Raw genomic sequence first — 18,278 nt, forward strand, 5'->3', positions numbered from 1 at the left:
CAACATACAACACAACATGTAACTCCTTCAGTACATTTCTTTACATTCAGTACATTAAACTACACTGTGCTGGTTACATTTAAAAAAAAAAAAAATCTGTTTATTATTTTTTGCCTTTTAACATTTACCATACACCGAAACACATCCAGTATGGTCCTCAGCTAGAGCCACACCCTGGATGTCAGTTTTATGATGTCCACAACAATGACACTGCAGGACATAAGCTGCCTGTGTTTTATATAGAGCAAGACCAATACATCGGCCCATTTTATCAGCCAATATTGGCCTATGTGTGTGTGTGTGTGTGTAATATATATACATATACATATATACACATACAGACATACATATATTATATACACATATATATACACATATACACACACATATACATACACATAGGTACACATAAACATACATATATACGTACACATATACACATATATACACATATACATACACATATACACATATATACACATATACATACACACATATATATACACACACACATATACACATATATACACATATATACACATATACATACACACATATATATATACACACACATATACACACACACACACACACACACACACAAATATATATATACACACACACACACATATATACACACACACACATATATACACACACACACACACACACACATATACACACACACATATATATACTGAGATACACGTATACACAAATATATATATACATACACAAATGTATATTGATATACATACACATAAACATATATGTATACATATAGTACATATGTAAGCTAAATATGAAGCTACCGCCAGCAGCTGGTTTACTTAGCTTAGCAAAAAGATTGGAAACAGGGAAAACTAGCCTTGCTCTGCCAAACATTTAAAAAAATAAATAAATAAATAAATTAAAAAAAAAAAACAAAACAAAACAGTACCTCCAAGGATCACAGATTAACGCATTAAATCTCATCTGTTGGATCCATACAAAAACCCAAGTGTAAAACCAGTCTTTGAACCAAGTAACTTACAGTAACTGGCTGCTGGTTGTAGCTTAATATTTAATGAACAGACACTAGAGTAGCATGAATCTATTAGTCTCACTCTTTAGAATAAAGCGATTAAGTGTATTTCCCAAAATACTAATTTTTTTTTTTAACTCAAAAAAATTAATAGGCTTTTACAAATTAAAACCTTTTACTTTGTTTTCCATTTAGGGGAAGAAACAGCAGAGGTGGTATTTCACAAATGTCACACATTGAGGGGGCTACTGTTTTGCTGATCATTGAAGATTAGAAGCTGTCAGGATCTGTCAGACCCTGGTCAGTAGATGAGAATAACAACTTGCAAAGGCCTTCATGGAAATTAATGCAATATCAAAGGAAAACTGACAAGTTAGATGCAAACGCATTATTTAGTTGCAACTAATTTAGGATGTGAAAGTATAAACTCAATCTATTGCTAGATTAAGTTAGTTTGAAGTTCAATATCCACCAGCTGGATGCACCTTTTAACATCAAATAGCTGTGTGGATGAAATCAGGTATTCTCATAACAAGTTTCTTTTAGAGATGACTAAAGGGCCCCAGCACTGCATATTCTCTGTGTATTTTCTTCTCCCTATATTGTAATTGAGACTTTGATTCAATTTTCGCATAGCAGTTACAGAATCTTTGTATTGAAGTTCTGCTGAATGATTAGGCCCAAAGGGACAGAAATTGACGCAATGTTGACATTTGGTATCGACATTTCGAGAAATACACTTTTCTCTTTCCAAAAGTTAGACGGGGTTAGAGGAGAGTTAGATGAGGTGGTTAGTTTAGTTTAGCATAATCAATGGAAGGGGAAACGACTAGCCTGGCTGTCTCCAGTGATAAAAAACTGATGTTCATTTTTACATTTCTGTTTGTGTACAGATTAAAGAAACTATTTTTAAACTATTGTCAAAATCAGGCTAGCAGTTTGCATCTTTCCTATCTTTATGCTAAGCCGAGCTAATCGGCTCTTAGCCCTAGCACCATACTTACGAACATACAAACGTTAAGATGGTATGGCTCTAATTGTTCTCATTTAACCATTAGAGAAAAGCGAATAAGCATATTTCCCAAATCACTTCAAGACCAACTATTAGCCTAGATAATTACGTGCTATTAGGCTTAGCCAAGTGTTCATAAGTAGTGTGATGTTTTGAAATACATCAACAAGATGTTCAGTCTCCTTGCTGGTTTTTCCAACACATTCAGAATCATTACCACTTTGCTGCTGTTATTAACAGGCATTTAGTCTCGCTCGCTTTGTGTGCGTGTGCTTGTAAAATTTATATTTTAAAGGCTCATTATTATAGTTTATTTCTCTAATGTACCACAGTGTTAACAATGTTACTTATAACTTTCTGTCTCAGCCCTGTAACTAAAACCATTCTATGATGCCCCCCAAAAATATATATTTAAATACTTAAAATAAATGTGCAACGACTAGACGACTAATGACTTGAACTGATGACTACTGGGGTACTTGGAAAATATTTGGTCAGGGGCAGCCCTACAGGCTACAATTAAAGAAGCCAACAGCTGAGACACCCTTTGTTCAGCTTTATTCTTACTTTATCTGCTAACCAGTTTCCTAGGGGAAACCCTGCATTGGTTGCAATGTGTAATTTTGTTACTGAACTGTATTGTTCTTTAGGGTGGCTTACACTGACAAAAGCCTTCCTGAGCCCTTCTGTTTGGCCCAGGAAAAAGAAATCCTAAATATACAGTAACTACAGTTAGCATATACCACAGCGGGAACACAGGAACAAGCATCACTACACACAGCGGCAGTAAAATAAACCTCTGACAGACACAATAGACACCCTTCCGTTCCACATGGGTTTGGATATTTTATCAATTTCATTCTTCAAGACATTCAAAATAGAGAATGTTACCAAAGAGAATATCTAAATTAAACTAGCCAACACTAGTTTCTGTTAAAAGATCTGAACCAAAACAGGCTCAGTCATCCCACTCCTTCCCCATCCTTCTCTCTAAGTGCAGTCCATTCCAGAGCTAAGGCCAGCTGCTGCCTAGCAACCAAATAAACACCATAACTGGCAAGAGTGCAGAAATTCAACACACACACACAGACAGACAGACGCACAGCTCCAGCAGTACCACAGAGTGACTTATGGACTTTAAGTGAACTCCCCACTTCACTGACACGTGAATTACCACTGAGATGAGTCACTGAAATGCATGAAGGTTAAACCAGATTTAAACAGATTTCTGAGAGGCTTATTTACAGCATTTAAAAAAAAAAAGATGAATAGAAGGGAAAACCCAGACAGAACAAAGTTGAGATCCATGATTTAAACAAAACTGGGCTAAAAGCATTCCTGGTACCGAGTTAGCTACAACTTCCAGGATACTTATAGCGGAGTGACTCACAAACACAAAAAACCAGCTGCTGGTTTCTATGGGAAAGTCATAAACTAGCTAATCACAAATCCATAAGATGGCCTTTGAGACAAAATGTAGGTATCCGGGTTGTTCGAGTCAGAGGGACTGGTAACTTCTGGAAAGGATCAACCACAGATCTTGAACTGTTCCAGACCAATTTTAGTCACTGAATTACAGTCATTGAAACTTGAATGAAATTTGGTAGGAGTAGTTAGAAGACTCAAGTCGCATACTTAAATAAAAGTAGCCAAAAAGGTGAACCTACTGGCCACTTTTGATTGAGTGGTCTGGTAGAGCTGAAGCAGTAAGTCAAACAGTTGGAGGTTTAACAACCCTTATTATTATATATTTTTTTCCATTTACATAATTTTTTAAGAAACAATGCCAAAAGTACAGTGGTGACAGCTTCTCTAATATGAATATTTGTGTTCCTCTTTGATAGTAAACTGAATACCATTGGGTTTTCAGGAGTTAGTCAGATAAAACAAACAGTTTAAAAATGTCAACTGGGAGTCAAGAAACTGTGACAGGCATTTTACATATTTTCGACTTGACTCAGTATAGAGACCAAACGACCAATCAATCAAGAAAATTCAGCATCATTTATAATGAAAATAATTGTAGATGCAGCCCTAAAATCACATATTATAATCAAGTATGATAATGTGCATTTTGTGAAAAACATATTTCATAGCAGACATTTTGAAATGTCCTAGTAGGGAGAGCACGAATCTTTAGTAGAGCCCTGGTATTGTGCTTGTGGGTTCACTGGCATAGCTCAGTAGGAATTTTTGTCTGTAAAAATTATGTCTGATGTGAAAGAGGTCTGTTAAAGGGAGCAAACTCTCCGATAATACATTGCTTCATAAATTAATTTATCCGATTTGAAATTTTATATGAATAGATTTAATATTTAATAGATAGATTTATCTCTCTTACTGAGCCAGCCAAAAAGGTGTTCACTTATTTTGCCTGGTCAAACCTCATCTTAGTGTACATACTGTGCTTGATTAATTTTTCCCACACCATCCTGTACTTTTGTTGTACCTGTTAGGACAGGACAATGTACACCTTTATGATTCTTTTAAGTAGATAAAGTTTGGTGGCCTCAGGAAACTTTCAGCATAACTCTACCCAACTTCATTCTCAAAAAGACTAATCAGCCCACCTAACTGACAATACCTGTGTAGGTGGCTTTAACAGGCTGGGATATAGCGTTTGTTTTTAATTTCTGTATTTGTATTGGCAATATGACATTGCCTGGGGAATCTCCACCACCCAGAGCTTGCTCTTCAACTATAAAATTGTTTGGCAGAGAGAGTTTCTCCTTTAATTTTATGAAGAAGTAAAAAAAAAATTAATATTGGCCAATACATCATTATCTGATTTCTTAAATCTTCAAATAATAGAAATCGGCATCAGACGTAAAATCCTGTATCGGTCAAAATGTATTTACTAAAATATAAATTGTGACCTATTCATATCAAAATGAACAAAAATGCAAAAATAAAACAACAGACCAATCATCATATTATCATGGATATTAAGGCCCTGGGGTGCATGCATTTTTGTAGGATTCTTAGACAGATTTTCTAATCAAGCCTTTTGTCATAAAACTAAAACAGAGAGAAGAGGACATGCTACAATTACAAAATACACTACGACTTGTCTAAGATAGGTAGTTACATCGATACAACACAGCAGAGAGACTACCTTTACCATTTTTAGTGACTGATAATATTTTTGGCCTCAGATGTCAAAAACATTATGTAACCATTTGTTGCTCATTTGCGCACTGCATTTGTTGTGACACATTCCACACCGAAAAAAACTGTCTAAACACATGGGCCAGTATCATCATGTTTACTACAGTCTGCTGTCACTGAAGGGGTAGTACCTACTTGTGGCTGACAGTGTAGGCCACTCAGATTGCTTCGGAGCAAAACCCAAGTCTTGTGATAATCCTAAGAAAATGTAAATGTCTTGCAACAAAGGAAAACTGTTTTAACAGCTCTAAGTCCTCACATTCAATGACTCCTAAGATGAAAGTGCAACACAGAAATGAGAGTGAAACTCTGAAGTTGCTTCAAATATAACCTAGTCTAAGATCAGCACAGCCCAATTTTCCCTGCCAGCTTTCCCTCCAGTGTCTATTTCTGCCTAGAATACAGGGGGTTGTAGAATGCTGGGCATGCTGGAGGAGAGGGAGTGGGGGCAGGGTGTTGTCTGCAGTTCCCATTAAACTGCTATGCTCCCCTCCCCCCCAACTCCTGTAGCCTCTTAACCCTCTAAGTGTCCAGTGTGATTTATAGAAACAGAAGGTCTCCTTTTTAAAGAGCCAGCCTCCACGGCTAGCTGCTCAGTAACCGCACATCGCAGTCAAAGCATCTTTAAAGATGGACTGGACTTGTCTGCTCCGACAGATCCTTTCACAAAGCTCTTTAGAGCAGCCAATAAAACTAAACAGACTAAGGTGTTAAAAAGATAGAAGAAGCCTGAGAGATGCTGTAATGCACTAAATCATATTAAAGTCACTTTTCAAGAGTATGAGCAACAAATATCAGTGTGTCTTTTGCACAACGACTCACACACCCGACAGGATATTATCTTCCTTTTCTCTTTTTCATCATTACGATTGATTAGAAGTACAATTTTAATCCTTGACAGCCGAGGCTTCCAAAATAGGGCCAAAAGGTGATGTACACCAATGGAGTCCAAATCAAAATATCTTTTAAAAGACAACACAGTATTTCCTAGGGATGTCCTGATCAAGTTTTTTTTGACCACGGTCCCAATCCAAGTCCTTTAATATTGGGTGTCTGCCGATACAGAGTTCAATCCGATACTTATACTTACCTAAATGTTGAGTGAACATTTCTGATACATTTAAAAAAATAAAAAAGCTGTGGCCTGCTTAATCTGACACACCTTATTTTTCAGATACTTAATCCAAATACTGAGGGTCCTGGCTCAAAATTATTACATTTACAACTTTAAATTATTGATTTGATAATTAAAGGTTAACTGGAGAATGCAACTCCTGAAACTGACGTGAAATCATTAGTTGTGTTGGATTTGTAGAGTTTCCCGAACTTTCACTATAAAGTCTTGGGTCTGTTTAAGTGTTCTTTTTGATCAAAACAGAATAGCTTCAGTCTTTTCAAGATGGAGTGATAATCTGTTATCAAATAGCCAAACACACAAATTCTGAAGAGTTGTATTGAGACACTCTGTCTCAATACAACTAGTTACTCTGTATTTAATAAGCACTTACTTCTATTAAAGCCTTGAGTTAATTGAGAGGGTGGGATCTAGGTGCCTGGATCAACTTCTGTCTGACTGACTGAATCACTATAACACTGACTGGCTCAAAGCAGGATAACGCTCGAGGAATTTGTGCTATGAATGTCTAATAAAATATTTTTACATAAATGCTCCAGCAGCTGATCTAAGATGTTAGCTGTCAAAATCCAAATCTCTGTTTTCCCCTACACGTCTGCTGATTTGCTCCTCTTATCTGAACTCAGGACATCAGTACTCTTCTGCAACACACATTATAAACATGTTTCAGTAAAGGTTTTGTCATTCCTGTAGCTTGTCTCATTGTGTTTAAGAATTTTATACAATGATTTAAAAATGAGTCATGTTGGTAGAGAGTGACAGGACACTTACAAACTGTTATCAGTATATTGCAGTTACACATTGTTGCAATATCACTTAATATCATTCTTTACACTTTTTCTTAAAATGAGGCAGTTATTGAAAACAACTCTCACAACACCTGTAGGACTACGTTGATCAGATCAAATTTTAGGTTTGAGCAAGTTTCAGCTCGAAGTCCAGGGGCAGGTTATTCTATTAATTGAATAACCTGGGAGGTGGTATGATGGCTCGCTCACTGACAGAATCAACATATCCAGGTCAGTGAAACAGGCAGATGAATGGCTGAGAAAGATAGAGCGATCAGGCTTACCAGGAAACTTGGCCTGGCTCTTCAAGTATGGTCTCCTACCAAGACTCGTATGGCTACTGGCAATTTATGAAGTGCCAATGACATCAGTGGAATGAGTCAAGAGGTGAGTGAACACCTTTGCAGGTGGGTTAGAATTCCTCCAAGCTTCACATCAGTAGCGCTTATACATCAGGTCTGGACAGTTAAAGCTACCCCATCATCATTGATAAAAGAGTTCTAGATGGCAATGTGCAGAGTTGAGATGATGTACAGAGACTCCTGTGATGAAAAGGCCAGAGGTGCAGGAGTCACCACAAGATGAGGACTCAAATGGGTAGCCGACACATCAGTGGCACAGGCAGAAAGCATGCTGAAGTTGAAGGACATCATCAAGGAACCCATGCATGGGGAGACAAGGACTCAGAACCACCCACTTCCATCAGTGGGGGGAAACAGACCCAAGGAAGAGAAGAGACATGATCCAAGCCGAGGCCCAACCCCTGGAGGAGAAAGGGCAAAGGTCAAGGGCCATGGAACTTGGACCAAAAGGAGCCTGGACAAAGTGGATACCTGCCAAAGGGGAAGATCACATGGCCTGAACTTTGGAGACTAAAGCAATTCTGCATCTCTTTTCTGCTCTGATCAGTGTACAACTCCCTTCCAACACCAACAAACCTCCAGAGGTGGGGAAGGAGGGAGGACCCACCATGCAAGTTATGCAGAGAGAGAGTCATGTTGCCGCACATACTGGTGGGGTGCAAGACTGCACTTAGCCAGGGGAGATATAGATTGCGTCATGACAAGGTCCTCAGTGCAATGGCTGACATCTTGGAGCAGGAAAGTCAGAAAAAGCATCAGACCCACGTGAGACCAGCCCCATCCATCTAGTTCATCATTGAAGGGGGAGAAGCCACCTTCCTCCAAGAAACACCAAGAAGAGCCTTATGCAGCTGGCACAATCATTGGAAATGAGGGTGGACCTGGAAAGAAAACCACACTTTCCCCAGGTCGTCCAAAATCCCTGAGGCCTGACATGGTCATATGGTCTGAGGAGGCGAAGAGGATCATCCTGATTGAACTGACAGTCCCGTGGGAAGACGGATGCAAAGGGGCCTTGGGACCGCCATCAAGTGCATGGACCTGGTCCAACAATGCAGGGACAAAGGGTGGCAGGCCTGGCTATTTCCAGTTGGGGTTGGCTGCAGTGGGTTTCCCAGGTTTCTCCCAAGAAGATGCTCACAGCTTTTAGAATAGCTGGAAGGGGGGAAGGACGCTGCTCTCAGGCTAGGGGAGGCAGTGGAAAGAGCCTGTTGTTGGCTCTCGAACAGGCGGGAGGAGTTGGAAGCCAACTGCAAGCCAAGATGATGGGCAGAAGATGGGCAGTGACTGGATATCACTGCCAACCCGCCAACTGGAGGACATTGTGGTTAAGGGTTGAAATGTCAGAGGAAAGTTGGAAGTCACCTTTAAACAACATCTCCTGGCCGAAAGCTTCAGTCATAAGAATGTGACTGAAGGTGTTAGCATCTAGATGTATCAGCATTAATTTTATGGATTATTATTTCTGGTGCTTTGATGTGTGGGTTGCCTTTAACTGCTGCAGTTGTTTTGGGTTTTGCTAATTTAACTCTTAAATGGATACATGAGATAATGAGCAACCCAGGAATACTCACACACACACACACACACACACACACACACACACACACACACACACACACACACACACACACACACACACACACACACACACACACACACACACACACACACACACAATTTCATACAATTCAGCACTCAACTCTGTGGTATTCCCCAAACTATTTGGCTTCAACAATGTTCTGGTGTCAAAATGTCAAAAATTATCTAAAAAAAACCAAAAACAAACCACTGCTTTCCTAAAGTTTTTCTCTAAATAATGTACACAGGCGCTAGCAACCTGTGGTATGGTATGTAGGAGTGTAACTTTTCTTTCTTGAGATGCTGGATGCAACTGATGTTACTATGAATAAATACAGACACAGTGAGTAAGAAGCATATTAAATTCGCTAATTGTAACAGTAACACGAACGCACAATACCTGGGTGTAAAAGACCAGCATTTTATTTGAGGGGTGTGATTAGCACTCTATGGTACAGAGCTATCATCACCATATACCATATGGTACTGTATGGTCCAACTATCTTAGTCGCAAAACTCCCAAACACTGCACTCATTGCGCATTAACCACTTTGCAACAACCATCTTCAAATGACTGTGATTAGTGATTACTGTGCTGACTAATTTGGATTTAGTTGATGTCAGTCTATAAGAAGTTACAGTGGCGTAAGATAGTACATTATACACATGAAATAAAACGGTCTACACTGAGAAATATTAATGAATAAACATGAAAAATATTTTTCTAACTTCTGTATATGATTGTAAAAATCTCATCTTCGTCTTCAGAAATTAACTCTACGTGTCTGCAAAATGCAATATGCACATGAACAGTAGGAGCAACGGAGGGGCAGACAGGGTAGACATGTCAGCAGCGACAACAATAGAAAGTTTTGAAGACAAGCTTGTAGCTTACTGACAAGGCTTGGAAGCTGCTGCTTGTTCTTAGAAAGTGGACAGTGACGACGGCAAGTATTTCAAAATACTGGTGGTTTTTCTCATCATCAATTGCTCGCATTTGAATTGTTACAATGTGCTTGATTAAGGGGCCTTATATGTCATCTATGATGCCGCCACTGTCGCTTCTTATTCCATGATCTCAGAATTAACAAAACAGTAACCTCCTCAAGTGTCATCATGTTTTTTGTTTACATCGTGCTAATCAAGTAGTTGCCCACTAGAAATATCCTCCAATAACACGTGTAGTACATAGGCAAGTATGTGAACAATTACGTTCACGACGCAGTAGGTTGTCTACACAAACGTGTGGTTACAAAGCAAGTATATCTCTGACATTATTGTTAATATTACATTGTGAAAAGCTTACCACCAGATTTTAATATATTACCTGGTTGCTTAGATCCTGCCCTCTCAAGCAACCCAAGGCACAGAAATAAAAGTACTAATTTTCTATTTTTCACTTTTCTATTAGACATTCCATTGAAAAAAATAATCATTATCTCTGAAAAATAAAAACATTTTTCAGTTTTCTGTTCAACCATCGTTCTATCTTTGTGAGACACAATCATCTCGATATAAAAAACAATCACTAGAAAAGACTGACTTTAAATCATTAATCTAAAATAAAAAGAAAAGTGAACCTAAAAGACTGCCCTGTGAAATACCACATTCAACAACAGTTCTAAAAATCAGATAATGTCCCATTAAAATCCATAATTTGTGTGTACTTATAAAAAGGACTGACACCACTCCACAGCCTGATTATTAAATGCCAAAACCTTAAACTACATCAAAACATTTATGGTCCACAAATTCTTTCTTTAGATCCAACAAAAATCAAACCCCATAACCGTCTTCCATCTACTTATTTCCTAATATGATCAGCCATGTACACTAAACAGTAGTGAAATTCACACAAAGGTTGTTTCTAGAGATATAGACATACATTTTGTACTGCACAATTTTTTCCAGATTTTCTGACAACACAGATAAGGTGGAAATTGGTCTATAATTACCTAGGTCTAGCCTAGTTTCTTGTGTATTGGAATAACTCTACCCAACTTCACCTCATCTGGAACTTTAGCTGACTGAATCGAAAGATTTATTATATGCTTGACATATGGCGCTTTATCTTCTGTAGCATTCCTTCTGAATCTAGCTGGTAACCCATTGGGTTCAGTTGCTTTTGTGGGGTTTAAGTAGTTAAGTTTCTCTAAAACTGCCTACACCATAACAAGAAAGAGTGTAAATGAGTTTCCTAGACTTGTTACTGCTTTTGAGTAACAAGACTAGGTCAAAATCTAGCATCTGTATCAAAATCTGTAACCTGTTTCCTCTCACACTCTGCCCATATACAGTATTTTAATGAAGTCAATAAAGCTGTTGTCATGTACACGTTTTTCGGTTTGTTGTCAGACAACGGAACAAGTATGAAATAGTGACTCAAACGTGGCCCATTAAGACTACATGTTAACCAGCAGTCACTTCCGAACCATTTCCAAGTTGCTGCTCTGCACGGCTAAAATGCTGATTGTATTACCACAACATGATCTGACAAAATCAATATACACATAAGTTAAAGACAATAGCTGTGCTAGGATTTCGGCCGTAGTTGCTTGTAAAATAATTCACAGAAAGTTAGAAGCTCCTTCACGTCTATGTCAGCTGCCTCGAGGTCAACTGAATGAGACGAATTGAGAGGTGTGCCTGTGGAGGGAAAGCATGACCTTGCGCTCGCTTGGCAATACTGGTGACTATCCTCTATGGAAAGTAACAACGGTTTGTCCAAAAATTTGCTAGATTTGTTGTGAAAATTCTGTAAATCAAAGGTGCTAAGTTGGCAACAATTCTTGTAAACGCCCCCTGATGAAACAATGGAAACTGTTTGCGTCAAACCATTTTGAAAGAGCGAAGGCCCTTCCGGAAACTCTAACACTTGGCTGGCCGACCAATGATTTAACTTCAGCGCTCAGTCACGCAGCATTCAGCTGAACAATGGTCTAACTTCATCACTCACTCACTTAATGATGGACATTCGCATTTGCTGGCCCCCGCTGTTGCAGTCCAGCCAAGAATTCTGAATTGGACTTTCACTGTATCTTCCTGAGTGCTGAAGGATTTTATTAACCATTGTAAAATAAGAATTAATATAGAGAGAACGCAGGGTAATTTTGAGACATTAGCTGTTTCTTTTACAACTATATGTGGTATAACATACAACTTGTATACCATTTATGATTTTTAGCCATGCTAGTGGCATGGGTCTATGGATGGCAATGTTTGACTGTCTGTCCACCACTTTGGTACAGACTGAAATAACTATTTCATATATAAATAATTATTGCATGGATTGCCTTGAAATGTGGCCAGGAAATTTGGTCAGGATGAACTGTCATATCTGCGGTGAAGTTTTCATCTAGAGCCTTCATTAGGTCAGTATTTTAATTTGTGCCGTACTTTGGTTGATGACGAAATACCTGCAAAAAATTACATTCCCATCAACCTCAGCCACTTACACAGCTACTGACCTTGACTTATGCGCTCTGCTCCTTCGCCTTCCACTTTCTCTTAACTACCGGTTGCTATTTACAAAAGTGAAAACTCATGGTCCAGACTGGTTCATATGACCTACTATGCATTTCTCAAACTTGGAAACACATGTCCAGAATTTTTGAGGACTACTGAGATCACCGCATACTCAACAGATATCAGATTTAAAAGATGCTCTTCTGCGCAAAGTCATGTGCAGCATTAACTAACTTACAGCTAGCTCAAAAGTAGCTCAACTAGCTTAGCTGGTGTTGCTCTAATGCTAACTCATCAGTACAATTATGTAAATTATTATAATATTGTAAATTATTATCATTTGCATTCATAATGAACACTCACTAAACCAGCTGATTTTTGCTTTGTTGGTCTGGAACCCGATTTATCAACTTGTATTAAAACACATCTTTTGTCTCTAATGTGAGATATTTGGGCAATTATATAATTTAGTCATAGTTTAGCACTTAGCACTCACTATGTGCATGAAAAATTATCGCAGTACCACTTTTTTAAAAAGCCACACCCAGACAACTACCGTTGCAATATAATATTTTTACAAACACGTTATTAAAACGTAAATACCTAAACATTATGACCTAATTTGGCCATAGCCTCCCCTGGTGTTGGGAAAAGCTCTAACACTTTTATACAGTGGATATAACTTTAACAGCAGGAAATCTGTGAGCTGTAACGTTGATGTTGACTTATCCAGCGTCGTTCATTCATCATGGGCTGGGCAGCCCGAGCAAAGCCAAACCGCTAACGGCGCTGCGCACCGACACGAACGAGCACAATGTGTAAAAAAAAAAAACAACAACAAAAAAACCCCCAAAACAAAACAAGGGTGCTTACCCAGAAGATGAAGTTGAAGAAGAAAAGCATGTACTTGATACATTTGGTGCAGCCTTCGACTCCCATGGTCCGTCAGACAGATATACTCAACACAGAGTTCGCAAGACGATGGCAACAGCAGACCGTGTTTCACGACGTGCAACGAGCTAAAATCTCGGGAGGGAAGTCTGACTTCAGCCCTGAGACCGAGGCAACACCCAACTCCTCCCGCCCCAACGCCCTGAGCACGCCGCCATTATCCACTCAGCGTGGCCAGACTTGACTGACAGAAAGCAGCCCCAATCGGAGCCCAGAGCCCCCGCGAACATTTTCTTGTGGTACTGGAAAACCTTCCTGTCGTGTTCCTGTGGTATGATGCGCTGTACCAAAAAGCACATGCTCTGTGGTAATGTACCCGAGTTACTCCACATACAGCAGGCACTTAGGTAATGTACCACTGGGTTTATGCATGTGCCATAAAATGCGCCATATGCTGCCGGCTGTGGAGTAAGGTACCACAGAGTGCATAGCTGCCAGATGTACCGCACACTGCTGGCTTTGAGATTATGTGCTACAAAGACCAGATGGTCAATGTGTGATTTGCCGATATCACATGCGCCCTTTTTATTAATTAATATTAAAATTGTATTTAATCAATTGATATTATTTTAAAATGTATTTTACTTTGTTAACGTTTACATAACAGTGAATGTGTCGGAATACAGCCCATGTCTAGCATATGTGTGTGTATGAAAGTACGTGTGTGAGGCACGTGTGTATAATTCATTTGTCATATTTGGTACTATATTCAGTCATGTTATCATGAAATTCGATGATCTATGATTTGATTAATTTACTTCACTGTAGTGATAATTTAGTTAATGGCTATTTAAATTTGAGATTACTTTTACATTACATTTGACATCACATAGCACTACGACTCCCAGATATTACTGGCTAGAAACATGGTTCCACTTTTAAAATGTAAAGCGTGACTAGGCCATATAAGCTTGTAAACAGCTTGTTGATGTCGTTTATGATTAACGAGTTGTAAATGTTTTCATGAGGAGTGCAAAAAAAATCACTAATATCTCAAAAAAAAACTGTGAAGGCTACAGAATTGAAACTTGGCAGACAGCTGGTCTATGGTGAAATGCTTCACATATTCAAACATTGTTGCAACAGCACCACAGTGTGGCCAGTTACAAAACTATTTTGTGTGTTTTTTTAGCCATTCATAAGTGGGCCTCTATTTTAGCTGTTCGGGGTGATACGAGATGCATTCCTGGATCAATAATGCAAAAAAGTGAAAAGATAAGACTACTGAGTCATTTCTCCGTGGCCTACAGAGCTTCATGCTATTTTGAGGGAGCTGAATTACAACATATGTATAGTAATAATTTACCATGTAGCATTAGAACAAATAGAAGAATGTTTCTTGCTAGATTTGAAAAAAAATGGATAAAAAAGATCTTGGGAAAACCAACATAACAAAGATATATTAAAAATGAACCAAATTAAAGCCCTGAACCTTATCTTGCAGCACAATTGTAACGGAACCAGAAATCTTTACTCAAATTGAGAACAGGAATCCTCTCTCTGGATCTTGACTTTGGCAAAGCTGAAAACGTCCAGGTGCGAATGATGAAAATTAGCAGAAATTGAGAATTATTATAATGTGACAAAAAGCCCAAGATCTAAAAGTAAATCAAAAAGATATGGCCTAAAACTGGATTAAAACTGGAAAGAAAGTCAAATCACGACAGAGCCTCTGACGGGGAGACGCAAACACTTCTGTTACTTGTACTGTTGCCACAACCGTTTTACTACTGCAACTACTATTGCAGCACCTACTACTATCGCTGCTGAGTACTTTAACAACCACTGGCCAAAATCTTACTGCAGCTAGTACCCCTACTGAAACTGCTACAAATTATGGTAGTGCTAATATTATGACAACAACTTTTAACAACTACAAGTTTCAAAAAAACTGCTACAGCTACTGATACTACCACTACTTCTGTTGGTACTGTACTTCTGCTTCTATTACTACCGTTGGTATTGCTGATACCGTTTGTCCCAATATTACTGCTAGTGATTTTACTATTGCGTATACTGCTGTCACTTTTTAATTCATTATGACCTTTTCTCGACAGTATTGATAAGTAGAGGACTTGAAACTATCTCGAATTCTCCACCTACTTCAACTATTTTCTTTAGCTTTGAATAATAAAATTCCAAAGAAATATAAATCCTCTCTAATAAATTCGGCTTCGTAAGTTTTCAAGCTGACGCATGTAACAAAATTGTAATCAGAAAACTTAGCGTTCTCTACTTTAGTATAACCACATTATTAATTTGTTCAAATTATTTAGTTCCATAAATTCAAGGTCTGTAATATCCCTTTCAGTTATTACCGCATAAAAAATTTTGGTGGTTGTCCAGCCTGTAGGATAGTGACAGCAAATAACTCTCCAACGGTCCTGCAATCCCAAAAAAACAAATAAAAATAACAAATATTACTGCACAATGGGCAGTTATATCAGAAAGAGGGAGTAGTGAGGTTGCTTATGAGAGAAAAGTATAATACTCTGAAAGAGGTCTAAGGTGTAAACACATTACATATATTCCAACTAATGTAAATCTTTTTGAAACAATTCACTTCTTGTAATGTGAACATCTGTGTTTAATATGCATTCCTTAATCACGTTACTTTAATTAATGTGTTAATACTAAATTATTAAAATCAATGCCATTTTCCTCAAGTATGACATATTACAAATGAAATGTCTACTCTAACTCATGATAACGCAGCAGAAACGAGTAAATTACCTCTGACTTGTATGCAATAGCACTAATGCAATTATTAATTGCAAATCTTCAGTTAGTGAAGTGACTGTTTTTTTTCACTCAGGGAAAAGTGTAAATTAGTGTACATTGAGGTCTGTCATAAAAGTTTGGCGGATATACTACATTTCAAATCTAAATGTGAAATGTGAAAATTGGGGCACCACCCTCTAGTGAAGGAAAATCAATAAAACAAATGAATCAGTTTTATAATCAGGAGTAGTAAGCTCTCAATTCAGGGATCTCTGTCTCTGCTTCAAAGGGATTCACAAGACCATGACTTGGCAATAATGGAGGATATTTATTATAGCTAAATGTCTATGTAAGGGACACTCTACTTCTCTAGGACTTGAATTAAGACTGCAAATCACTATCCCACAACCTTCTTATCACAGACAGCAGAAGTAAAGTGTGCCTGCTTTTGCAGCATTATCGCAGGTAAATCTCCATTAGTTTGACCCAAACTGAAGAAGATCAGCACGTGTAACTCGTGGCTCTCCCAGTGAGGCAATGCTCCCTGGGCCGCTGCAGTTGCAGAGCAACTTGGGTCAGATAACTGGTCGCTCAGCTGATCTGGCGACCTCCATTCAGCAGATTCAGACATTCCTGAGGTGTGATGCATTCCAGGCTACCCCCTAAAGATCCCGCTGCCTCCTCTAACTGTCCCTCCCTCTTCTAACTCCCCCTCCTTATGATTAGCTCTCTTCCACTCTTCTCCAAAAAAAAAATTTGTTTCAAAAGAAATATTTCTTCTCCCAAAATGCCGCAATGCCATCACTTTATTACTTTTCTTATGTTTTGAATGTGTACATTTGTATTCTTACTTATAATAGTGATTTGCTATAATTTATAGCTAAATTCTGCAAGTTGTATGTCTGTTAAACTCTTGTATTAATATCTCCATAACCATTAAGAGATAAAGATGTGATGTTAGGTCTCGTTGTAATCATCTGGGCATCATGATGCCAGATTTTTATTCACTGTAGTTATTAAGTACCAAATAAGGTAAAAGCAAGGTAATTAAGCATGTTGCATCTGGCCTTTACTGGACAACATGCCCAGATGGGGTGTGAATACTGACACTGCCTCGGAGTGCAAGCACAACTGTGGATTGGTCAGGGGCCTCTCTGAATCTCTACTGCAAAGGAAGTACTGTAATAGCTGGATCCAAATAAAATGAAATGTATTTACTTCTGTCTACAAACACAGGATGAATGCAGTGACAGATAATTAAGATGCAAAGTGGAGCAAAGGAACAATGTTAATCACGAACTAATAAGTGAGTAATGTGATAAAATGGGCAAAAGAGATTATGGTTAGCCTGTGTATGGTATGGTTATAATACTATGAGATTTCTATGAATGAAGTTTAAGGAACAGAAGATTTTACTGGTATTTTTTCATCAACCCATTCATAAGCAAAAGAAACGATGGCTTTGCCTACTCCAGTTGGTGGTCTGGAGATTCTCAGCTGAAACCCAAAGCAGTTGGTGGTTGAAGCCGTTAACATTTCACGGCGGACACTGGGTGGATCCTCCTGGAGGAATTGTGGGTTGCCTAGGCCACAGGTTCTGCCAATGTTTCTCTGTTGTTTTAGTGTATGGAAGTCTGCCAGCAGACCCTTCCTTTTGTGCCACTGATATTTCTCTGTAGGTGGTCGGGGCAGATGGGTTGTGTGCCTGTGGCTCTTGTGGGTTGAAGTGGAATAAAGTAACAATTCTAATTACTGTGCTTAGCTTTCGCTAGATAACTAAAGAAGGGATTGTTGTTGGCCAAACAACACAAAACCTTCAAAATTTTTCAAAGTGAAGCTGGACTAATAATTAAAAGTTAGCTATATATTCAAACAAACTTCAGCTCTTCTGAATCAAATTGTTGTGGACTTGGCTTACGAAATGAATGAGATACAGGTTAGGTGTAAAATCTTACCCAGAAAACACTTGGCGAAAGAGAGAGCATAAGACATGAGGACAAAAACTATAGCAGAGCAGCACAGGAAAGGAAAAGAGGAAAAGAAGTGCAGCAAAACAGCAAAAATGGCAAAA

At 38.4% G+C, this 18,278-nt stretch overlaps 1 protein-coding gene across 1 annotated transcript in view; it reads right to left on the reverse strand.

Annotated features, from left to right (window-relative positions):
- The window catches only part of LOC120791648 (CD81 antigen-like), a 40,783-nt gene extending 27,189 nt beyond the window's left edge, over window positions 1-13,594 (reverse strand). The window contains exon 1 of the mRNA XM_040130174.1: window positions 13,409-13,594. Coding sequence (XP_039986108.1) covers window positions 13,409-13,474 — 66 coding nt within the window. The 5' untranslated portion in view covers window positions 13,475-13,594. The remainder of the gene's footprint in view (window positions 1-13,408) is intronic.
- Window positions 13,595-18,278: the final 4,684 nt, after the last annotated feature.

The sequence above is a fragment of the Xiphias gladius genome, chromosome 1 (genome assembly GCF_016859285.1).
Source record: "Xiphias gladius isolate SHS-SW01 ecotype Sanya breed wild chromosome 1, ASM1685928v1, whole genome shotgun sequence".
Taxonomy (NCBI): Eukaryota; Metazoa; Chordata; class Actinopteri; order Istiophoriformes; family Xiphiidae; genus Xiphias; species Xiphias gladius.